This window comes from Trifolium pratense, linkage group LG3 (assembly GCF_020283565.1).
Source record: "Trifolium pratense cultivar HEN17-A07 linkage group LG3, ARS_RC_1.1, whole genome shotgun sequence".
NCBI classification, from domain to species: Eukaryota; Viridiplantae; Streptophyta; class Magnoliopsida; order Fabales; family Fabaceae; genus Trifolium; species Trifolium pratense.
In genome coordinates, this window is record NC_060061.1 from 41,086,692 (window position 1) to 41,111,714 (window position 25,023).

General features: G+C 32.2%; 3 protein-coding genes across 8 annotated transcripts; all 3 read right to left on the reverse strand.

The window, feature by feature from the left end:
• Window positions 1-4,375: 4,375 nt before the first annotated feature.
• On the reverse strand, window positions 4,376-7,361 carry LOC123919025 (LOB domain-containing protein 12-like). Its single transcript, XM_045971247.1, has 2 exons — window positions 7,118-7,361; window positions 4,376-4,776 (listed from the first exon to the last, which is right to left on the reverse strand). The coding sequence occupies exons 1-2, from the start codon at window positions 7,274-7,276 to the stop codon at window positions 4,405-4,407; spliced, it is 531 nt and encodes a 176-aa protein (XP_045827203.1). The 5' UTR covers window positions 7,277-7,361; the 3' UTR covers window positions 4,376-4,404.
• A 4,161-nt stretch (window positions 7,362-11,522) lies between these two features.
• Window positions 11,523-15,079, reverse strand: LOC123919024 (protein DOUBLE-STRAND BREAK FORMATION). 2 transcript variants are annotated; one of them, XR_006813009.1, is made up of 6 exons: window positions 14,583-15,079; window positions 14,215-14,422; window positions 13,864-14,007; window positions 13,501-13,648; window positions 12,741-12,934; window positions 11,523-12,406 (listed from the first exon to the last, which is right to left on the reverse strand). XR_006813009.1 is itself a non-coding variant. In XM_045971246.1 (6 exons), exons 1-6 carry the CDS (start codon window positions 14,639-14,641, stop codon window positions 12,403-12,405), a joined length of 762 nt encoding a protein of 253 aa, XP_045827202.1. In that variant the 5' UTR covers window positions 14,642-15,079; the 3' UTR covers window positions 11,528-12,402. The 2 variants fall into 2 exon arrangements, 1 of the variants encoding a protein (XP_045827202.1); XM_045971246.1 differs by having other exon boundaries at window positions 11,528-12,406; window positions 12,741-12,939.
• Window positions 15,080-21,631: 6,552 nt separating this feature from the next.
• On the reverse strand, window positions 21,632-24,800 carry LOC123915910 (transcription initiation factor TFIID subunit 15b). 5 transcript variants are annotated; one of them, XR_006812027.1, is made up of 7 exons: window positions 24,360-24,798; window positions 24,147-24,270; window positions 23,336-24,026; window positions 22,888-23,038; window positions 22,718-22,799; window positions 22,091-22,279; window positions 21,632-21,975 (listed from the first exon to the last, which is right to left on the reverse strand). XR_006812027.1 is itself a non-coding variant. In XM_045967187.1 (6 exons), the coding sequence occupies exons 1-6, from the start codon at window positions 24,706-24,708 to the stop codon at window positions 22,183-22,185; spliced, it is 1,494 nt and encodes a 497-aa protein (XP_045823143.1). In that variant the 5' UTR covers window positions 24,709-24,798; the 3' UTR covers window positions 21,632-22,182. The 5 variants fall into 5 exon arrangements, 2 of the variants coding, with proteins under 2 accessions (XP_045823143.1, XP_045823142.1); XR_006812026.1 differs by having other exon boundaries at window positions 24,354-24,798; XR_006812025.1 differs by having other exon boundaries at window positions 22,091-22,799; window positions 24,354-24,800.
• Window positions 24,801-25,023: the final 223 nt, after the last annotated feature.

Here is a 25,023-nt window from a genome sequence, read left to right on the forward strand (position 1 = left end):
ATATACCTATTATCTCACTATCATTGCTTTATCTCTTATTTCTACATGTTTCTAAATATAAACTTCTTTTGAAAAAGGAATTGTTTTTTATTATAATTTATTTTTTTCACCATTAGTATCTGGTCGATTGGACCGTCTAGTCTGATTTAGTGGTTACTTCTGTCATCAAGTGGTTTCAGCACCCTCCCAATTGTTGACGGCAAAAAAATCTCCAAATATAGATGACCAAAGAAATCCAGTTCCTTCAATTTGGTTTTTATATCGAAACAAAATCTCGATGCAAAAATATTCTTAATGGACTCCAGGCCCATTTTAGGTCCAATAAATAAATGACAATAACATTTGGAAAGAGACGATATATATTTCTTTGGATGTAGCTCATCCAACCTCCCTAAAATGCGACATTTTATCAAAAACTATTGTATTTTTTTACATATTTGAGCATATGAGGGTAGAGATGAATTTATGGGATATGCAGACCAATGGAAATCCACATTTGGTATGTTTTACAACTAGCTCCAGGAGCAATTTCATGGAAGAATGTGAAAATTAAAGTTTTGTGATTGCTACTTCTAATATGGAGACAAAATGTGTTGCATGCTATGAGGCGACATGCAGTGGCGGAGTCAGGAAAAAATATTGCAAACTGCTGCAGGCGTTGAACCTACAAACCTCTCCACACTAGAAGCGCTTTATACCAACTAAGCCATGTGTTTCAATCATTAACATTATGTGCACACAAATATAAATACCATATACTTGTAATTTTATTAAATTACTATGGGTACTTAGTAATTTCATATTTTTTGGGGTGGTCCATGGCCCAGCCTTGCCACCCCTAGCTCCGCTACTGGTGATATGGAATGCAAGTACTCCCTTCGGTCCTTTTTATAAGGAATACTTTGAAGAAAAATTTTGGTCATTTTTATAAGAAACTTTGACCAATTTTCAAATGTTTTAAATTTTTTTTTTTAAGAAGCTAAATTAGCCCCCCCAAATTGAAATGTTTTAAATGTTTAATTTCACTTATGCTCTTATTTATTATAGGAGAGAATATTCAAAATAAGTTAGTTGAATTAAGAGTAATTAAATAAGGGTACATGTGAATAAATTTAAATGAGTCAGGATCCGTTGACACCAACTAGTATGACACCAAATGTTACACCTCTCAATAACATTTTAACCGATATAAATTTTATAAAATCCACCGTTGGATTGAAAGTTTACATCATATAGATCATTTGTGTAAAATTTCAGACAAATCCAAAATCATTTGATATGCTATTGAGACACATAAAGATTAACGGCATTTAAAAAAATACAAAAACCGTTAATTTTGATGTATCTCAATAACATATCAAATGATTTTGGATTTATTTGAAATTTTACACAAATGATCTATATGATGTAAACTTTCAATCCAACGGTGGATTTTATAAAATTTATATCGGTTAAAACGTTATTGAGAGGTGTAACATTTGGTGTCAAACTAGTTGGTGTCAACGGATCCTGACTCAATTTAAATTTATAACAATATTAAATGAAAATAACTATGTACAATGTGTTTCCTTGTATGTGTAATTTTTTGGCTTAAATATCACATTGGTCCATGTATGTTCCCGTTTTTTTGGTTTTAATCCCTGTATTTTTTTTTTTAAAACAGTCCCTGAATGTCCAATTCCTTTTGGTTTTCGTCCCTCCCTTCTCAAAAATGCTGATGTGGCTAACGGCATGATATATGGCATGCTGACGTGGCAAATGAAGGACCAAAACCATAAAAACAAAATTCCTAAAATAATTTTTTTTTTTTAAAAAAAAAAACTTTAAAAAAACCAATTTTTTTCAAATAGAAAACAAAATTTAAAATATGAGAAGTGCTAGCAACACACTCCAATAACAAACACACTCTAACACACTCTCTTTTATTGGTTAAAATTTATATGGGTCCCATAAAAGTTATATGGGTCCACATTTTTTTATGGGACCCATATGAATTTCACCCAATAAAAGAGAGTGTGTTGGAGTGTGTTTGTTAAAGAGTGTGTTGCTAGCATTATTCTTTAAAATATATATATAAGAGTGTTAAAATTCAAAATCCATAAGCCTATAGTGTAAAAACTTGTTCACGGTGTACTAAAATTGGTTTAGGACATGCTAAAAAATATGGCTATAATGACAGTGTGCTTAAAATTGCACATCAACTTAGACCCTGTTTGAATTAGCTTATTTTTGAGTTTATGCAAACAGCTTATGTAATTTTTATGTATTACTCCATTGGTTTTAAATTACTTGACATTTTAGAAAAAATAATAATATTAAGAAAGTGTATTTTTGCTCCTTATTTTCCTATTATACCTTTATTTTAATTCACCAATATGGAGTATTATAAGTTTGTCAAGGTAGTTTATGATAAAATAACTTATAAAATACAATTTTTACTAGTGTGAACTTATAAAATAGCATAAAACCTAATTTATATTGTATAAGTTGTTTGAATAAGCTCAAAAATAAGTTAATCCAAACAGAGCCTTAATATTGCACAAACTAATAACAAGTGATCATTAAGGCACTAAAAAGTTGTTAATAATATAACTTGTCTTACATAAAAAAAATTGTTTTTTTTTTATTTTTTTATTTTTAAAATTAAAAAACGTTAAACTAAAAGCATTTTTTTTTATTTTAGGGATTTTAAACTTTATTTTTTGGTTTTGGTCCTTCAATAATAACTTTTTTTTTGTTTTAGTCCTTCATTTGCCACGTCAGCATGCCACATGTCATGTCGTTAGCCACATCATCACTTTTGATAGGGAAGGGACGAAAACCAAAAGGAATTGGACATACAGGGACCGTTTAAAAAAAAAACATACAGGGACTAAAACCAAAAAACCGGAACATACAGAGACTAATGTGATATTTAAGCCTAATGTTTTTAAGGGTTTTTCTAACCTTTGCAACATTGCACAAGATAAGAAAGGAGTAATTAATTCCTTCTTTTCTATCTCCCTTATTTTTCTCTTAATTTATTAAGTAGCAACTCTTAATGCCTATTTTTTTTCGTTGTCTCTCTTCACTCACTCCCTCTCTCTAATCTCACGCTCTCTTCTCCTCTTTCTCTCAAATTTGGTTGAGAAATACAATAAAAAACAAAACAGTAAATAAAAGAGAACAAAACATTGTACCAAAAAAAAAAGAACAAAACAAAACAAAAAAAATAGAAGAACAAAAAGACAGAAATTTAAAAAGTATAAGAGGTAATAGAACAAAATAATTTTTTTGGCTTTTGATTTGTTTGTTTAGATTTCGTTGTTTGAGATTTAATTTGTGTTTAAAAACAGTAAATAAGTGTTTAGAAGGGATTTGAGGTTGATTTGGGTCTTTTTGTGGTTTGTTTTGGGTTCCGAGCGGTTTTTTTTTTGGGCGGCGGCCGTCGGACGGCACGTTTGCGAGACGCCACCGAAATCTAGTCCGGGTGGTGGTCCGCCGCTGATGCTCTTGCTATTCATGATAAACACATGAATGTGTTTTTGAGAGAAAGAAAAAAAAAAGAGAGCTTGAGATTATTAGAGAGAGAGGGAGTGAGTGAAGAGAGAGAAAGAAAAGAAGAAAAAAAATAGGCATTAGTTGCAACTTAATAAATTAGGAGAAAAATAAGGGAGAGAGAAAAGAAAACATTAATTACTCATTTTTTATCCTGTGCAATGTTGCACAGGTTAGAAAAACTCTTTTTTTAAAATGTTTCTTGTAAAAAGAACGGGAGGGAGTATTGAGATTGCGAAACTTTAGCTTGAGACTTGGTATTGTCGATAGTATAGGTAGGCCGTTTAGGATTTATTGAAATAACTATGCAATTTTATGTTGTTTTGTTGGAGTGAGAGTACTGAGTACCTCTTCTTTTTGTTTTTTTGAAACAGTGAGAGTACCTCTTGTACTCTTGTTAAAGTACACTAAACACAATACTACGTCTGTTCGAATATATAAGACATTTTATAAGATATAAAGTCAAACAAAAATTTAAAAGTTTTTCCTATTTTTTTGAGCAAATCAATCAAACACTTAGAGGCAAAAGACAGACAAACTAATTAGTGTGTGTTAATTAGTTAAGGTTGCACTAAAGTTACTAGTTCATGTGTGTGTTTTTTTTCTTTCACAAAGGAGCAGATGATCGAATATCCATGACTTCATGCATACTACTCGAATCCCTCACTACTAGATTAAATATGTTTACAAAAGAGTAAAGACAATCTTTCATTCAAACAATCTTGACCAAAATTTTTGTATCTCTTAACTAAATTTTGAATTAATCAAAAATCAAAAGGTTAAGACAAAAAAAAATCTAATTAGAACATCATAAGAGAAATAAAAAAGTTCAAATATTCATTGAGGATTAATTATTAGTTATCAAACTTAAGTCCAAAAAGTCTCACTCTTAAGAGGCTCATAATCTTGGAATACATTAGAAGATGATGAAGAAGAAGATGGAAAGTTGAGATATTGTGGAAGGACTCCATAGCAATTATTATTTTCAGATAAGAGCATGAATTTGTCATCTTGGTCAACATGTGTTGGTAATGAGTCAGTAACAGTGGCAGAGTCTTGTTGCATCTGGATGCAGAGTATCTCTGCTTGAGCTACTGCAAGTTGCATTTGTAATTGTGAAACTTGACTTTGAAGGTATGATATGGCTCCAACACATCCATAAACAGGATCTCTCACTCTTGCATTTGCTTCATAAACTAAACTGTTTACTGCTTCTGCTCTTTGATGAATTGGAAGCTCCTGATGAAAAACATATAGACTAGGGTTATAAAGATTGTGTAATGTTAATGTAGACTCAAAGTTAGCACATGCTTCACAAGAGTTTTTGGGCTTGGAACAATTAATATGTGTAGTAAGGTTTTAAATTCAAATAAAGGTCTATGATTGTGATTTGGATTGGGACATCGGAGTATTTTTTTCTCTCGGTGACACGAGAGCGGATCTTCTCCCGTGGATTTTTTTTCTAAAGTGACATCTCAGCCACTCATTCCATATTTGCAGTATACTATTCATACCTTCATATGACTCAAAATTAAAAGGTAGAGATTTACATTGGACTACATCCAGCGAATATTTCACTGGAGAAGATATGTTTTCCCGCGACACAAATGCAGTTACGATCGATGTTACGTTAACTGCATTTGACCGTGATTCTATGTCACACTAATTAAGGGTCACCAACACTAACATTGTGGTTACCATGTGACATCAAGTACATGTACTTCTTCGTAAAATCTAATTCATTTGTCTTATAATAATTGTCACATTTTAAATTTAAAAAATTGACCCAAAATAATTATCATTTTCCAATGTCATACTTTTTTTCAACTTATTTTCATAAGCTCTCTAAAATCGATAATGAAAATAAATTATACTGTATCATATATAAAAATAGTTGGGTAAATGATCATTTACCCCCCTGCAAAATAAGCAAATTTTCGTTTACCCCCCTGTGCATATTTTTTTTCTGTTTACCCCCCTGCAAAAAATAAATTCTCTCATTTTGCCCCCTGGCTGTACAGCAGGACATGTGACTGTGCAAATCTGCTGACGTGGCTTGTACACATGGAAAAAATCATTTATATTTTTTTAAAAAATTCCACGTCAGATTTTTTTTTTATAAAAAATAAATTTTTTTTCCTACAAAATAAAAAAACCAATTTTCTTATTTTCTTTTCCCAAAATTAAAAAAAAATTCCTACAAATAATTTTTTTTCCTACAAAATTTTAAAAATTATATTTGTTTTCCTACAAACGAATTTAAAAAAAAAAAAATTCCTCCCAAAATAAAAAAATGAATTTTCTTATTTTACTCCCAAAATAAAGATTTACTCCGAAATAAAGTTTATTTCCAAATTAAATATTTTAAAGATTTATTTTCAAATCTCTTTAAATTAAAAAAAACATAATCTTTAATTTTTAAAAACAAAACTTTATTTTTTTTGTTAATCTCTTTGAATTAAAAAAAAAATAGAAGAAGAAGTTTTATTTGTGTTTTCCTCTTCTACCAAAATTATATGTGATATTAAATTATGCAGCAAAAAAAATTAAGCAAAATTATGCTTCAATTCTTATGTGATATTAAATTGTGCAGCAACCTTAGCTTGTACTATATTGCAGCACTAAATTACGCAGACAAAAATAAAGATTCTATTTTTTTTAATTAAAAGATATTTGAAAATAAATCGTTAAATTCTTTATTTTGAGGACAAAATAAGAAAATTTAATTTTTTATTTATGCAAAAAAAGTTATTTTTGTACGAAATCTTTTATTTTTTTTTATTTTGTAGGAAAAAAATTATTTGTAGGAAATTTTATTTTAAATTTTGGGAAAAAAAAATTCGTTTTTTTTTTTTGTAGGATTTTTTTTTAAAAAAAAAAAATTATGTGACATGGAATTTAAAAAATAAATATAAATGATTTTTTCCACGTGTACAAGCCACGTCAGCAAATTTGCACAGTCACATGTCCTGCTGTACACCTAGGGGGCAAAATGAGGGAATCTATTTTTTGCAGGGGGGTAAACAGAAAAAAAATCTGCATAGGGGGGTAAACGAAAATTTGCTTATTTTGCAGGGGGGTAAATGATCATTTACCCAAAATAGTTTGACCTTATTTTATCTTTTGTTATAGGAATAACAAAAATTATATACTTATATGATAAGTGTTTATGTTATAAGTGCTTAAGTATGTGTTTGGTTTTGCGGTGGACAGAATTGATTTTGACAGAATTGAGTTTGACATAATTGATTTTAATAGAATTGAGTTTGATAGAATTGATTTATGTTTGGATATATTCATACAAAAGTGAGTTGAACAAAGAATTTGAGTGTAAAAATCAATTCTAAAATGAGAAGCTACAATTTCTAGCTTCAAGTAGAATCCATTCTGGAGGCAGAATCAATTCTACTTTTGAGGAACCAAACAAGTCAGAATCCATTCTACATGTACAGAATCAATTCTGGCTACTCCAGAATTGAAACCAAACATACACTAATTAAACATAAGTAATTTTTTACATAAATAATTGATGGAGATCAATAAGAAATTTCAGGGTAATGAAGAGATATAGGAATGAAACCTGCAGCATTTTGCTGATATTGCTAGCACCAAAGACCTTATGAACAATGGCAAACTTGCGTGGATCATCAGAAGGAAAGTAAGGGGCAAAGATGCATTCTTGTATGCAACGCCTTCTCAACAATTTGCAAGAAGCACAAGGAGAGGAACCTGATCCCATTTGATGGAAGATAAAGATTATAATTATTGATGTTGTTAACTTGTTATGATGAAGAGGATGATGAAACGTATATGCAGAACGATTAATATATATATTGAGCTTTGGTGTTTAAGAGAATGAACCTAAAAGTTGTATTTATAATTATAATATGGACTGAGATTTCAATTGTTAATTGTCTATGTAGAGTAGAATATTATTAATTAGCTAGATGCACATGTCTTTCTTTGTAATGTAAAGTATGAGTTGATAATAATATATTAATTCTACGTACATTGATGTTCTAAGAAGAAAATTGGTAACCATTTCTTCAATGGAGATCATATATTATAATATACTTCACATGTAAATTGAGTGAAGTCAAGGTTAGATACATATTTCTATGATAAAAAAAAAGGGTTATTTTGAGAAATTTAGTTTGTCTTATTTAAGATAGAAAAGTGTTATTCAAACACATTTTTTTAACAAAAATACAATAAAACTACACTTTTTGCTTTTTTAAATATTTTTTGCACATCTCGATATACGTGCTGTGAGTGAAGAAAAAATAATGTTGTATTTTTGTCAACTTTTTTGTGTTTATATAACACGCCTCTTTAAGATATTGTAGAAGTTTATTATAGTTTGTTTTGTTTAACAGAGAATGAGACGATTTTAATGGTGAGATCTGAGACAGATATGGTGGTGATAGGTATTTGCATGTCACATTATTACTCCCAACGCTCAAGCCAAATATGTGTTTAAGGAGGAGTGAAAATGTAAAGTGATTGTAATGTGTTCTTTGGTGTCAAAACTTGTCTTTATATAAAAGGAGACAGTTATAACCATTTGTACCAACTACAACATTTGTCAACAGAAATAGAGATACTTAAAGATAACATATATAAGATTTAACAGAGAATTGGACGATTTTAATGGTGAGATATGAGACAGTTATGGTGGTGATAGGTATTTGCATGTCACATTAGTACTCAAACGCTCAAGCCAAATATGTGTTGGAGAAGTGAAAGTGTAAAGTGACTGGAGTGTGTTCTTTGGCTTCAAAATTTGCCTTTATATAAAAGGAGATCGTTATAACCATTTGTGCCAACTACAACATTTGTCAACAGAAATAGGGAGATACTTAAAGATAAAAGATATAAGATTTTCACTCTTATTGCTGGAGTTGTGCCCAAGTTTTAAAAAACTTGACCAAGAATTATTTTCACATAAAATCGAACTTGAATTCTCTTAAACTAATTGTCTTGGTAGGAGCTCATTAATTACTTGAGAGATCTAGTTATAAATGATTTTTTTTTTAATAATTACTAGTATTTTGGCGGTGGTCAAACACAGGCTAGGCGCGTGATGGGTTGGCAATTCACGCAGTTGTGTAGATTTTACGTACACATTGACTCTTCAATCTTATTTTTATATACACACATAACGTATAGTATACATGTGCAAATCTAAGTTGAAGTTTATTTATAGAGTCTAAGTTGAAGTTTTCACACTTGAATAACAGATTAAGTTGTAATACAGCTGTTAGCATTGGATATTCACTTCAATTTGTTTAAGTTAATTAGAATTCTTTTGTCAAGAAAAGAAGTTAATTGGAATCCTAACATGCATGGACCAAGACTCCTTGAGATAAGGGTTCAACCAACGTGAATGTTTGTTTTGTTGATTTGGGCTTTCACATCGAAACCACCTCTCTCCCTCTTTTCTCTACTTGCTTAAAAGTTCAATTAATGCGTAAATTATTTATTCAAATCATGAGAACTTGCTAGCCACAAAACCAAGAGCAATGCTTGAGAGAGTATTAATTACTTTCATGCTTATGCAATGTTGGTCATTGATAATTGAAATATAGATATTTTGGTTTTTAAATATTGGCTTAAATGCACTTTTGATCATCCTATTTTCAAAAACATGAAGTTTTGGTCCCCTATTTTAAAAACCAACTTTTTGATCCCCCAATTTTAATTTTTTCAAAGTTTTGATCCCTCATCCCGTTTTGAAGTCAATTTTGCTTATGTTGTTTTGTTAATAATGATGTGGCAACGCCTATTAGACAAAATTATAATGGATGGCAAAACGCCTTATCAACCGCAAAGCATCATGATATAAGGGACAATTAATCAAAATAAGAAAGAAAAAAAAAAGATGAAAACAGTTTTCAGAATTTTAATGAATTCTCTAAATTACTTGTACTTTATAATCGTGTTTTCAGAACAATATCAGGAGGTTCAAGTTGACCCAGGAACCGGCCAATACCCTGGTTGGTTCAACCACGACCAGTTTTGTTAGGAATCAATATTTTGGGAATTTTCAAGATTTGATAAATTTAGGGTATATTGAGATTTTAGGGATTTTGATTTTTGAAGATGATGAATATGTTTAATGCTTATGGAAGATAATTTTGATTTGTTTGAGTTAATTAATTTTGACAACGGTGTTTTTAAAATTTTTGGGATTTTGATGAAACTGGTGAAAATAATGAACACGTGGTGATGAATATTATGAACACAACGAAGAAGATGATGAACACATTAAATTTTTATTTTTTTTAAAAAAATATTTAATTAAAAAAATTAACAATGAGGTGTATTATAAATTTGTCTACTAAGCGCTGCCACATCATTAATAACAAAGCCACATAAGCAAAATTGACTTCAAAATGGAATGGGGGATCAAAACTTTGAAAAAATTAAAATTGGGGGACCAAAAAGTTGGTTTTTAAAATAGGGGGACCAAAACTTCATGATTTTGAAAATAGGGGGATCAAAAATGCATTTAAACCTTAAATATTTTTAAGTGGCGAAAATCGCAAACACTAAAAAAAAATTGCAAAATTGAAAAATACATCTTCAAAATAACGCTTCAACATAGTAACAAATATCATTAGTCTTTTATCATCTAAGTTGTATTTATATTACAGATCGAACAATTTCATTCTTTTCTTTTATAAGAAAAATATATCATATATGAGAATACAAGGTGTACCCCAACATATGTACAATTATGATGACGTATATGTTTATAAAATAGAGGAAATTTTCATCTTACAAGTCGGTTTTGTAAGGTTAAGTTAAAACTAACTCTCAATTCTAAGATAGTATCAGAGCGGAGCCTCCTCAACTTGATCCATTGAATTGTCTGCTATCAGGTTTCTGACCAGGTCATCCACCATTTATATCTGCACCCCAAACTAATAGTGTTGGATGCGAGAGGGTGTATCGAGAAGTCTCATTATGTTGCGAGATAACCTGAATATATGTTGGTAAAGTTTGATGCAATCCTCAATTCTAAGAATAATATTGATCTAATTCATTCAAATGGATTAGTAAACCGACCAGAGTAATGCAAACCTAAGTTCTTTCTCATCTAGTCATCTTTATCATAAAACCAACCCCATAATAAAGTTTTAATGTGTGGAATAATTCTATGGCAATCGGCAATTTTTCCATTAAACACCGTTCAAATTAGTAACCAACAACCCTTCAGTTTTCTCCCACTTAACAACGCCACAAATTACAACAGGATGCTCTTAGCATCATTAGGTTAGAAATGAATCATGTCGAACTTAACTCATTTTGACTCGATAAGAATTGCACTACAACAAATAAGAGGATTTAATAGCGTTTTTTTAGCTTTTAATAGCGCTTAAAAACGCTATTACTGATACTGCTATTATAGGTTTGGTACCTATAATAGCGTTTAAAAACGCTATCAATTGTAAATATTTAATGGCGCTTATTGAAAAAACCGCTGTCGTATGTTGCTTACTGCTACTTCGGAGAAGGCTTTTATAGTGTTTTACTTTAGAAGCGCTATTATAGGTGATATATTTAATAGCGCCCGAATATAAAGCGTTATTATAGTCCTTCAAATACACAGGCTTTAATAGCGCCCGCACTACATATAATAACGCTTTCTTGAATAAACGCTATTAAAGGTCCTTCTTTTAAAAAAGAAAATCAAATTTTTAATAGGCTATACGTTGAATATAAAAAAAAGAGCCAACAAATTTCATTGATTGTAATCAAACACCACAGAAGGCATTCATACAGTGTACCATACAAAGTATATTATTGGAGTCCTCAAACTTGTGAGGTTATATCAGCAACAATAATCAATGCTATTTGAGGGATTTGAATTGTTCTTGATAGCTTCTTCACTACATACTAACTAGTTTGACTCTATCTACAGGGATATATATGTGTGTGTGTCTAAATAGTACAATGTAACCATTATCAGTTTTTATACATGAAGTGGCAACTGGCAAGCACTATTTGAAAGTGTTCAGCTTTCGTATTATCTGTATTATCAGTTGAACTAGTTCTTAGAGACCATTTTAACCATTATCTATTCTAGACGTAAAGTAACAATAATTTGCTCATTAAATACGTAGGACATTGGTATAATAGTTTATGAATGTATCAAAATTATAAACACATTTCTAGATATATCTTTCGTTGGAGAGATCTATCTTTGAATTGTCTTTCCTTAATTTGTTTGGATCTTGAATGCATTTTTCATTAATTAATTTGGCCCAATAAATACAACAAAAGACACCAGAGTGACTATTAATAGAGGTTTGGTCTAGCGGAAGAGGATAGATTTCTACAATGTGGCTAGCTAAAATTTGAATCTCGGCCAAAAGAGGTATCGACAGACATTGAATAGGGAACCTATGAAGAAAAAATAAGACCCTGATTGGAGTGACCATATTTCACAATTGATGATGACTATTTCTCCTTTGTATTGTCTTAAGGCTTGCTATTACAAGGTCTTGTTATCAAAAGAACTTCTGGTCAAAAAATAAGAATCAACAGAACTTGCTTAATAACGAAGATTAATGAATCAACATCAACTGACACGGATTTCTTTTTTATAACTAACACCACGTAATTGCTTATCCACCCCTCTCACCCTCTGTCACTCATATAACTTTATAATGCCTGAGCAAGGATACTAAACCCCCCTATTAACCTGGAGCAATATGGATGAGTACACATAGCTTTCACTAGCCAAACAGAAGTGAGTTATCAGAATCCAGATATAGTATGAAACTAAGAATCAATCAACAAAGTACCAGTATGATTACAAACTTGAAACCTTGGAGGTTGCAATCTGTACTATCTGCTTCAGCTGATCACGAAATAAAAAGGCAGATGTTAGTCTTGATAAAAGAAACTCAGATATACAATGTCTGTTCGCAAATGGTAAAATCACAGTAGTTTTTTTTTTAACATCTAATATAAGTAATTAGTAGAAGGAACTGAACCAATAACTTCTTTATCACATAATCTTTGTGATCATATGCTATTATCTTTATTAACTTATTCTTTCTAATGTTAATGGTGAAAAGAGAAAACACCAAATATAGATCAAGGTTTAACACTCAAATGCTGAAATGTAAACATCACACACTCAAACAATGAAATGATCACTAAAAAGAAGTCAAGGATATAAAATGATTAACCTCAAATTTGGATGTGGTTCATGCAATTCACCATTGACCTGCAGAAGGCTTTGTCGTTCATATAACTTTCGCATATTCTGTCTCTTAATTCCATTTCTGAAGGAAGTGCTTGCTAGACATCGTTTTTCTTTGTAGGGTAAGTCCAACTTTTGCCGCTCTCTTGTTTTCCTTTCTAGGTACTCTGTTGCTTGTACCTGAACTGCTCATATGACAACAGAATTAGCAGTGAACAAGTGATATTTATATTTATAATAATGCACAAATTCTTGAAAGAATATAAAAATCAACTTTAAATATAAATGTCCATAAAATTAGCCACTAAAGAGAAAAGTTTGACAAGTATAATTAGACCATCATAAAACCTCGCACATTTATGCCAGCAAAATTCCTCAAATATTTCGCTGATTTGCTTGGAGAGCCATGGAGCATTCTGGTCTAACCAAATATAACACCACAATAAACAACACACTTCCACAGAATTTGGGCACCTTTTGCAACCAAAATATTTTGATCAAATCATAAATGGTAAGGATCAAATCACAAATAAGAAACTGTTCTCAAATTTTGAATATCATAATCTGAAAATGATGTGTACATATGGTCTTCAATTGCAATACAGTTACAAAGACTCATATACCTATAAAATCATTATATTATGGTCGCAATTGCAGTAACCGCTAGCAATTTACTAATTCAGAACTATGCTCAGAAGCCAGAACAATAATAACGTGAATGTTCAATGCAGTGGATAAGGATATACCAGAACGTGAAGTAATTGATGTCATTGCAAAGTTCCTAAGCCTAGTAATCTCTGTGATAGTAGTTGCCTTCGACTTTTCAGGAAACGCGTCTCTTCCAAGCTTTTGAACATCATCATTTCCAATGCAACGCAAAGCATTTTCACATGCCTATTTGCCAAAAAGTAATAATTAAGCAACAAAAACAAAAGAAACAGAAATTTCAAACTAAAAGTATCAAAGACTACAGAATTTTACATCACTATTTCATAATATCATACATTCAATTTAATCAAAACTAATAAGTCCATTGTAGAAAAAACATTAAATAAGCTAAATCTCGAATTGCGCATTATCACAAACAAATAGAATGCTTTACTAATTACCTTAACTGCAACTGAATGAAAACCGTTCTGCACAGCATCCTCAACAAACTTTAACCATTCTACCGGCGAAACTTGAAGCAATTGAAAACTAGCGGATTTGATTTCACGCATAACTAAAGCTTCATATCTCAAAGCCAGACAACTCTTCAAAATTGAAATTCCAAAACACATAAAAATACGAATTAACATACTGTTATACAAACAATTGATATAGAAATTGAATCATTATAACAATGCTAGATCTATGTTATTTCTAGAGTTACGAATTTAGAACTTTTCGTGTGAAATACAAACAAATCAAATACACTAAAAATGCTAGAAGATTCAGAAATTCGGAATTTGTAGAAGTACCTCTAGATCTCCAACGAGAGCGAAAGCGCGAACGAAGAACTCGAGAACGAGTAGCTTATCGTGGACGGATTCTGCAGCGATTGATTGAATGATGGATAGTGATTCAGATTTGAGGAGTTGCATCAAGCTGGATCGAATCTCCACTAAGGATTTCACGTCTTTGGAGACTAAAAGCGAATCCAGAAATCGGAGCGTAGCGTTGCCGAAACTGCGAGAAATGAAATCTAAGTTTTTTTTTTTTTTATAAGCAGAAATGAAAATCAAAGTGTTCGTTACAGTGAGAGAGAGAGAGAGAGAGAGAGAGAGAGAGAGAGAGAGAGAGAGAGAGAGAGAGAGAGAGAGAGAGAGAGAGAGAGAGAAGAGAGTACCTTCTGGTTTGGATGAGGTAGCGAAAGAGGGAGAGTTGTTGTTCGACGGAGTGTGACATTTGGAGGGAGAAAGGATTGGAATTTGGCGGGTAAGGAAACGTTCTTGAGAATGAGAACTTAGAAATTTTGAATTCGATTGGGGTTTAAATATGAAGAAGGATCCAAAAAAAAAATTATGAAGGAGGAGAGAATAGAGAAAAAGTATGTCACACAGCCTATTTTTTTTAGCGGCGCAGCTTTTTGTCCGTCTACCTTTTGTTCATATGTAATTATTATAATTATAAAGGAAGAATAAATGTCACACTATGGGACCAGACCAGCTATAGGGGCGCTAAAGTGTAATATTGATGCAGCATGCTATAGCGAGATTAATATGTACGGTGTTGCAGCATGTGTGCGAGACGCTCAGGGCTGCTTTGTGAAGGCGTATACGCGGAGTTTCGAAGGAAAGCAGGAGATAGCGGAAGCAGAAGCACAAGGTGTGTTGGAAGCTCTACGTTGGATAAGGCATGAAGAAATGACAAACATTCTAATTGAAACGGATTGTCTTTAAGTGGTACAAGCTATTCATTCTAAATCTAGGAATAATACTGAGTTTGGTATTGTTATTGAGTTATGTCGTAGACTGTTAAATTTGAGTACGAACTGTAAGGTCAGTCATTTTAGAAGACAAGTTAATCGAGTAGCCCATGATCTTGCTCAGGCAACTCGTTCTTTTGCTAGTCCTCAGGTCTTTGATCATTGTCCACCTTGTATTGAAACTACTATTATGAATGAAATGCACTAAGTTTGCTTTTATAAAAAATAAATGTCACACCATGGGAACTATGAAAAGGGGCTTTAGGGTTTTTTTTTAAAAAAAAACAAAGTGTAAAAATATTTTACAATATCAAATTCAAATCTATATATATAATTCCTAAATAGTTATCCTACTATCAATCTAAACCCTAATCCACTTAAACCAATAAAACTTTTTCATTTAGCCATGTCATCAATACATCCAATTAAATCATTTTACCATGCCACATCACTTCTAACTTTCTTCTAAAATTCAATTTAGTTACTAAGTTAATTTTTTCTAACACCCGTCCAATGTCTGTCAATTAGCTTATATGTACCACATTTATTTTCCTTTTCATATGCAACATTTATTTGAAGCATTTATATGCCTTTTCATATACTACATGTTGTAGTATAGTATACTTTATATCTTTTCATATACTTTAAAGCAACTCCTTTGATTCCTATGCCATTTTTATCTTTGTTTCAAGGTTGCATTTTACACTTTGTTTCTTTCCAAACCTACGAGCTTTAAATTCTTGCCACATTCAAAGGATCTCCAATTTTTTGACATCTTCACTTTAGTCATTTTCTTCTTCAAATCCGATCTTCACATCTCCAATTTCTTTTTGGTGATATCCGATTTCTCATTATTGTTCACATCTCTGATTGCTTTTTTGAGTTTCCAAAGAGATTTTTGGGTAATTCTTTTAAAGTTCCATTTTTATTTTTGCTTCTCTTTTTCTCATTATTAGTTCTTTTTTGGGTGATTGGTTGAATGTTGGAGAATTTGAAGAATTGTTTATAGGAGTATTAATAAAATTAAGCATTGATCTATTGGCAATAACAATTTTATAGCAATCTTTATGTGTTCAGCAAAAAGATGAGTTCTCTTTTTTTTTTTTTATGTGTTATGAGAAGGAGATTATGCTTTTTCCAAACCCGCGGGTTTTTTTTTTTTTTTTTGTGGAGAAATTCAAATTGGTACTCCTTTAGTAAGGTGTTTCTATATTTTTTTTTAAAAATTGGTAATTAATTTTTGTTTGTTTTGGCCATTTTAAATTTTGTCTTGGTTTGCTTGATAATAGATTTACCTTTTCAAATTTCCATAATCGATGGTAGTTTGTTTCATTCCTATATAAAATACCCAAACAAAAAAGTGAAAATTTTGTTCCCCTCAACGCTTTCACAATTTATTTTGCTTCATTTTGTTCTTTTCAAAATATCCAAGAAAGCACGACACAACAAGTTTCTTAAATTATCTATGAAATAATATATCATTTATTTATGAAAATAATATTATACTTAATACTACATTTGGTTATTGCAACATGATAAAAAAAAGTATAAACACATATTTTATATCTATTTTATATTTACCTCACTTTTATTATTATTATTATTATTATTATTATTATTAATTTTTTTTTGAAGAAGTATTATTATTATTATTTTGTTATTGTTGATGATATTTATTGTTTCAATTTATACGAATGATTTTTCAACATTATAATTTAAATTACCGCATAACACCCGTGCATAGCACGGGTGTGGGACTAGAAACAATATCAAATTCAAATAGAGTTTAATAGAAACAATGTCTATGTCTCCCTTCTCTTTTCGTTGTTGTTTATGATTTTATATATATTTAGGGTGTTGCAGTTGATTCACCATCTACTCTCCATTTGTGTAAAATAAAAACCCTTATTAACCAAAAAAAGAAATAAATAGTGTCGAACTTCTATAAATAAAATAGTGCAATATATATATATATATATATATATATATATATATATATATATATATATATATATATATATATATATATATATATATATGGGGAGGGATCAAATTACACCGGTGTAACATTTGACTAATGTTACACCGCTTAATAACGCATTAACGAATATAAATTTTACAAAAATCTAAAATCGTTTATTGAGACCAATCAAGATTAATGGTTTATTCGTTTTTATTGAATACCGTTCATCATGATCGATCTCAATAACATATCAAATGATTTTAGATTTTTATAAATTCTAACATAGATGATCTATATGATATAAACTTTCAATCAAACGGTGGATTTTGTAAAATTTGTATTCGTTAAAGCGTTGTTGAGCGGTGTAACATTAGTCAAATGTTACACCGGTGTAATTTGATCCCTCCCCTATATATATATATGGTTGTTATGTCAAGAATGTATGTTAAAGTTTGTTTATGTGCTTATGAATTACATTTCATTTTATTTTATTTTAGGTTAATGATATATTATGTAAAAAATTGATTCATGAAATACGATAGATATGTCTTTTTGTAATAACGGAAGATGTTAAGAAATCTCACATCAGATGCGAGTTAGTTTGGACAAATGTTTATAAGTAAGAGGTAATCTTCACCTTACAAGTCGGTTTTGTAAGGTTGAGTTAAGCTCAATCTCAGTTCTAAGATGATATCAGAGTCTCTCCAAGATCCGTTAGACCATTGGGTATCGGGTTACTCACCATTTATATCCACGCATCAAGCCCAAGAGTGCTAGATGTGAGGGGGTGTGTTAAGAATTCTCACATCGGTACATTTTGTCATCCGCTTAAATCCAAGTCTCACATTTTATTATCATTGCAATTTTAATTTTTTTATTATTTAAAAAAATGAATGGTTCGATTGTGCATTGGACCTCCTGTATTGTTATAACATATGGACTTAACTGAAGTAGCAAAGTTTTTCACAAGAGAGAGGGATTGAATTGTGACCCTATTAAAATTTCCTTTTAAAAATTTAAACTCAATTGAAAATGTTAGAATGATCTCAGATAGATCTGGTTAGCTATAAAACAAATTCAAAGATAGGGAAAGAGAGATTCAACAAAAAACAATTATACTGGTTCATCCCGAATAGTATGGGTTACGTACAGTCCTCATGCTCCGTGAGGGTATCTACTATAATCTTGAGATACTAGTAATATCAAAATACAAACCTCCTTGATCTAAACCAAGATCAATAACCTTAAGCCCTACAAGCTTAATAACTACCTCAGTCCTACAGACTATACAGAGGTGTCACTCAATCAATAGTTACGTATTGACTTGATCCAATCATTTCTTTTACAAAGAGTTGTTTGGATCACAAGCTTACAAATAAAACTCAATCAAGTTTAGAAACTTAGAACAAATGCACTCAGTTCACTCAATAGTATACTAATCCAAGTATGTCATTTAGAGAGCTATGAGTAAGAGTGGAAGAGCTTGATAACTTGCACGATAAAGACAAGTGTAGATTTGATAGTTGTAGTGTAAACTCTTGAATCTTCAAAGCACCCAAGTGTGCTATTTATAGATGTGGCTTGCTCTGAATTTCGTGGCCTCCAAGTATTCTGAGGTGGAGCCAAAAACTAGTCGTTGTTCCTTTTTAAAAGCAGATCAAATGATGTTTGATGAAGGAGAGTAAATCTGCTAGAACGTCCTCAGACTGATGTGGTCAAGTGAGAATGATGAGGAGCGTGGGTATGAGCTAGCCATGAGTTGTATCAAGCTGTATAAACTTGTTCTCCACGGAAAGACGTTGTAGGAGACTATTATAATAAAAAAAACAACTTCTGAAGACAGCTGGAGTGGATGATCAAAGAATGTGCAGAAAAAGTTGTCCAAAGCAAGAACATTCTCATTGTGATTCTCTAAAAATGTATTGATACTTTGGCCTAGATCAAAGAGGCTTGCTTGTTCGCTTTGTTGCGTGGGCTTCAAGATATCCATAAAGGTGGGTCAAAAAAATAAACTTATAAATTTGTTTGTTAAAATAAAATGTAGCTAAAAATTAGTTCATTAAATTAGCTTTTAAGTGGGCTAAAAAATTAACGTATAAGTTTGTTTGATAAAATAAAAAGTTTTTGGCGAAAAACTTTTCTTTCGGACTGGTAGCTTCTTTTATAAAGTTTTTGGCGAAAAACTTTTCTTTCGGACTTGTAGCTTCTTTTATATGCTATATCAATTAGCGTTTAAACTTATAGCTTATAATTTTTTTTAACCTTATTATTTCTTTATTTTTATTTTTATAATAAAATAACCACCTACACACATAAGCTCATAAAATAATATGTATTTTTATGTCATTTTGTTCTTACAAAAACTAAATTTATCAAACATTTTAATTTTATTCTACTAACATTTCACCTATCAGGTAGTTTATAGCTTAATTTTACCGAACTATGGCTGTCATAGGATATGTTTGAACCCATTTAGATTTGACTTATTTTAAACTTATAAAAATAACATATGCAAATAAATAAATTTTTATACTAATTCATAAGTTTTCATGGACAATAATTGCATCTTTATAAACATTTTTTTTTTAATATAAATTACCTTGAAAAAATTATAGTAATACATAAAAGCTCATTTATTTGCATAAAATGTTTCGCATAAGCTTAAAAATAAGTCAATCCAAACAGATCATTTGTCTATGTTCTTCAGAGTTTGCGTGAAACTTGGACATCAATAGACTCAAGGACAGAGACCTAAAACCATTTAAAAACCTTGTTTTTCCAAACACTTCTCTTCCACATTGATTTTTAGACAATCATTTGGGTCAATTAAAAATGTATCACACATATGAAAGGAAGATGAAAACTTTTTGAAGTTCAATATATATAGTGAAGGCCATATGCTCAACGTTTGCTGAATTATCATGTATAATTTTGTTTATCACATCACATCACACTATTTACAAATAGAAAGACAAACGATCATTTAAGCTTTATACAGGTCACTAGAAGTCTTTTAAGGATAAAACCAAAAAATAAAAAAGTCTTTTAAGGATGAACTGAGAAATACAAATAGTCAAAAACATTTCGTGATTCAAGTGACTAGTACTATATTATGGTTAGCAATGTTAGAGAAAGGCCAACACATTGCAGTTTTCACCAATGAAACATAAACAAGCCCAGAAAACCTACCAAAGATGAGAGCAATTGAACTTACGAACACCTCTAGAGGTCTAACTCGTCAACACACTTGGTACAATTCAATGTACAGTCTACAAATCCTTCATGTGATCTAAAGCTAAATGAAAAACGATGAAAGAAAAAAAACAAGTCTGTCACCCGTCAACACATGGAAGATCATTCTGCTTGCAGATGATATCAATATACAGCACGAGGATTAAGGCGTGGGAAATAACATCAAAAAGCTTCAAGTGGAAACATTCTTAATGCCAGGAGAAACACATTTCAATAGCAAAAGCAACAAGGGAACCACCAATGATTTAGATATCCAGGAGATGCATTACTATAGCAGCCAAGTGTATGGTGCCCAAGTGAGACAAATCTTTCACCATGCACAAGTTTATTTTATCCATTGGATCAAGTGAGATGTGGTGTGACTTACAGATGCAGGGTGAGACTTATTGATCTATTGGTGAAACAAGTTTGCACATGGTGAAACGATTTATCTCACTTGTGCATATTAGACAAAGCCTACTAGAGATAAATCAAAACATAACAATATAAATTACCTATTAATTGACAAAAGATCTTTTAAATTATTATTCGCATACTCAAAATTACAAATGGATGCAATCAAATTTATGGAGCCAATCACAATAACAATAATTATAACAAGAAAATTATGTAGTTACAAGTTTGATAAAAGGAAGGTGAAACAAGCATTAACCAATTAAAATTATTAAGCATGGCATATACCAAGGATGTTTTAAAATATCAGTGGTTCTTCCTTCCATAAAAACATGATGTATATGCAACGATAATTCCACAGGTATGTTTTAGAAAGAAGCCTTACACTTCAAAGACAATTTCCGCTTGTGAACTAATAATACTAGTGTTTGGATCTATCTTAACTCGATGTACTAAAAATAGACACAAAACTATACTGCTTGCAATGCAGTTCACTTCAGAAGAAAAAAAAATTACTCCAAAAAACAGTTTCTACTTGGAAAATTTGAAGTCAAAGAAATCATGCTTTTTGCATACAAGCAACTTGACTATTCAAATTGTATTTATTATAGAAAAATATACAAGTTTTTACTGGAGGGAACTTGTGCATATTTGTTGTTATATGCGATACTTTTAAAATCTGTCTGGGGATAAAATTGCTTTCAATGAAAGAACAAGGATAAAGTCACTTAAAGATTGTATAAAATTAACTTATCAACATCACAGATTAACCTTGAGCTGCTTGGCAGCCAATTCAAAGAGTTATATCAAAACTTGTCAACAGTGATCAAGTAAGTTAAGAGCAATAAAAGACTTAAGAAAATTACAATGCCTACCAACAGGCCATCATTATATAACTTGTAATGAAACGATTGTGAATGATATTTTAGATAACTACAGGCAGAATCAGTAATATCCTGACAAAACAAATTGCATTTGAAACACTGGGATTAATTGATCCATCAAAATATGACTGATATACAGTATTCTATTCATTAGTGCAATCACAGGCTTGTACCAGATGCCACATGGGATGAGCCATGGATCCACATAGTGACACATGGTTTAATTTCAAGCAAGCATAAAGCATGTTTTCATGAAAACAGCACTCACCTGAAATAATCAACCTACCTTAGCAGCAATTATTTGGAGACTATCCACATGCCTCTATAAAAACATTCACATAATCAAATTAATCCCTGACTAAATATCAAAACCCACCAGCTAATAACAGAAAAAGCAGGAGCGAAGAGGTCTTGCTCAAAGTAAGTGAACAACCTACCTCTTAGCATCCAGTTCAAGAAACCAGCCAACTGAAATAATAAATCCCTCAGACCACAGTTCAAAGTACATAAAACGTTCAACGACAAAGCTCTAGTATGGGCGTGAGCGATTCCCACTATAATGATCTCGTCTATCAGGACCGGAATTGTCTCTGCGCCTATCTCCACCATAGCCACCTCTATTGCCCCTATAAAACAAAGAAAAACAATTAGTTTTGAACTTCCAAGGAGGGATAGAATTTTCATTTTCAAAAAGAAACACACAGTTGTATATATGAACATGGTCAGTAGATGCATCAAGTCATCAATGCAATAAAAACATACATACCAATTAATTGAAAGTACAAAAATCCAATTTGAAAACCTAAAACTAAATTTAACAATCATTGTTTATTTTAATTATTGTATGATGATCGGAAGTTGATGAGCTCAATACTGTCCACCTATGACATTTATGCTTAAAAACATGAAAAATAAAAGATATGCATAGAAATTTATTGAGTGAACACAAAATAAAAGATATGCATAGAAATTTAACGAGTGAACACTTTTTAATTATTATGAAAATAACGCGTATTTTCAATCCCAATCTACAACATAAGCAAGTATTAGTCTGTAATGCATACCCGTAGTTATTTGCTTGTGGAGCCCTTGGTGCAGATTTCTCTGCCATCGCAACACTGATTTTGTAACCCCTCAACTCATAATCTGAAATTGCAGATTCATGATCAGTGTACATTTATATGAGAAATTATATTAATATATACAGGAGAAAAAAAGTATTTCAATGAAGTACCATTGTAAAATCCACCAGCAGAGTGAGCAGCAGAAGGATCTTCGTAAGCAAGGCACGCATCACCCTTGTTTTTTCCACTTTCATCAGTGTAAATTTTAATGTTGTATGGCCATTGATCTTTATAACCCCTCTTCTGTTTTATTCTTCCAACCTAGGCAATTAAAACACATGAGAAGATTCCGTACTAGTCCAACCGGGTAAACCAATTCATATCCTTCTCATCCGTAACAAAATGTCTAAAATGTTTAGGCCTCTAACCTAATATTTCACAACAGGGTTGCATTTCTCACATAAAGTACAATTCAATACGTATATAAAAAAATATGGTTATGCATCAAAATGAGACTGAATTTACCCCGTAAGAGGCACTCGCACTTCCATATAATACATTCCTGATGGAAAATTTAGGCAAATAAAAAGTGCAAAAGTCAACAGATCAGAACATTACCATTCCAATGCCTCCAAAAAGTTGCTGCAATTCATCAGCAGTCACATCAGGTGGTAAATTTGAGATGTAGATTCTAGAGTTGTCACATGTATCTCCACAATTCTCATCGCACTGCTTCACAGGAGCAGCTGACTCTGCAGGAGCTCCACCAAATCCACCGCGATTACCACTGTCATGTCCAGCTGGAGGCGCAGACCTACCACCACTCCGTGCATCACCTTGATTGTTTCCACCATAACCACCCGTGTTACCCCCATATGAAGGAGGATACGAATTAGGTCCGCCGGTATAGCTTGTAGGTGGAGGAACAGCATCTGTTCCATAGTTTGCATTCCCACCATAAGTAGGTGGGTAATTTCCACTACCACCACCTCCATAAGACTGAGGAGCAGCTGGAGGAGGAGCTTGACCATAGCCACCATCATCTCTGCCTTGATTACCACCATATGAGCCACCTCTATTGCTCCCTCCACCTCTTCCATCATTGTTACTACTCCTTCCACCATTATAATCATTATTTCTTCCTCCATCGTAGTTCCCGGACCTACCTCCTCTGTTACTGCCGTATCCTCCATCACTTCCTCCTCTATTATAACCACCACCACTACCGCCGCGGTCATTACCACTGCTAGGACATGGAGTACCGCATTTGTTACATTCATTCCTTCTAGCAAAGTTCACGTTCCCACAACTATTTAAAGTATAACAATATTGATTCAGATAAAAAACAAACTACCATTCAACAACAATAAAGTTCAATCAAAAGAACCACTGAAAATCATAAATATTTCTAAAGAGCAAAATAGCATACCTTTCGTTAGGACAACGCCAATCTCCATCTCTGCCACTTCCACCACCACGGCCGCCACCGCCACGACCACCACCACCTCGACCTCCACGGTCTCCACCTTGAAAACCGCGATCACCACCACCACCTGTATAAATTCACATCAATTAAGAACACAACTATTGAGAATACACGAAAAACATCATAAAAAGATAGATCAAAATTACAAACCGCGACCTCCATATCCTCCTCCACCACCACCACCACCTCCTCTACCGCCGCCACCTCTTCCACCATAACCACCTCCATCGTTTCCACCATATCCACTCCTTCCACCATAACCTCCACCATCGTTACCACCATATCCACCACCAGCTCCGTTTCCGCTTCCTTTTGCTCCATAACCTCCACCGCTTTCATTTCCACCATAGCCACCACCAGCGACACCTCCTCCATAGCCTCCGCCACCATAATTACCACCACCTCCACCTCCGTAATTACCGCCAGATGAACCGTATCCACCGCTAGCTCCATAGGAAGGTGGCGCAGAGCCACCTCCGGCATCATGACCGTACCCTCCAGACATGATTCGATCTAGGGTTTGCTACGACCACGAGAGAGAAAGAAAGTGAGATTTTTCAAGACTGAAGCTTCTGGTTCTGGTATTGTAAAGAATGAACTGTGAATTGGGCCTATACTAAGTATTCTACCCAGAAACATGGGCTATTTCATTATTTAAGAAGGTTTAGGGCCTTCCCATTTAAACAAAGGAACTACTTTTTGAACCCCTGTTTTTGCTATTATATACCTTGGTTAATACATCCCTTAAAAAATTAGAGCGAAGATTCATTTTAATCCCCACATTTTTTTGACGGGACAATTCAGTCCTCAACAAAAATAA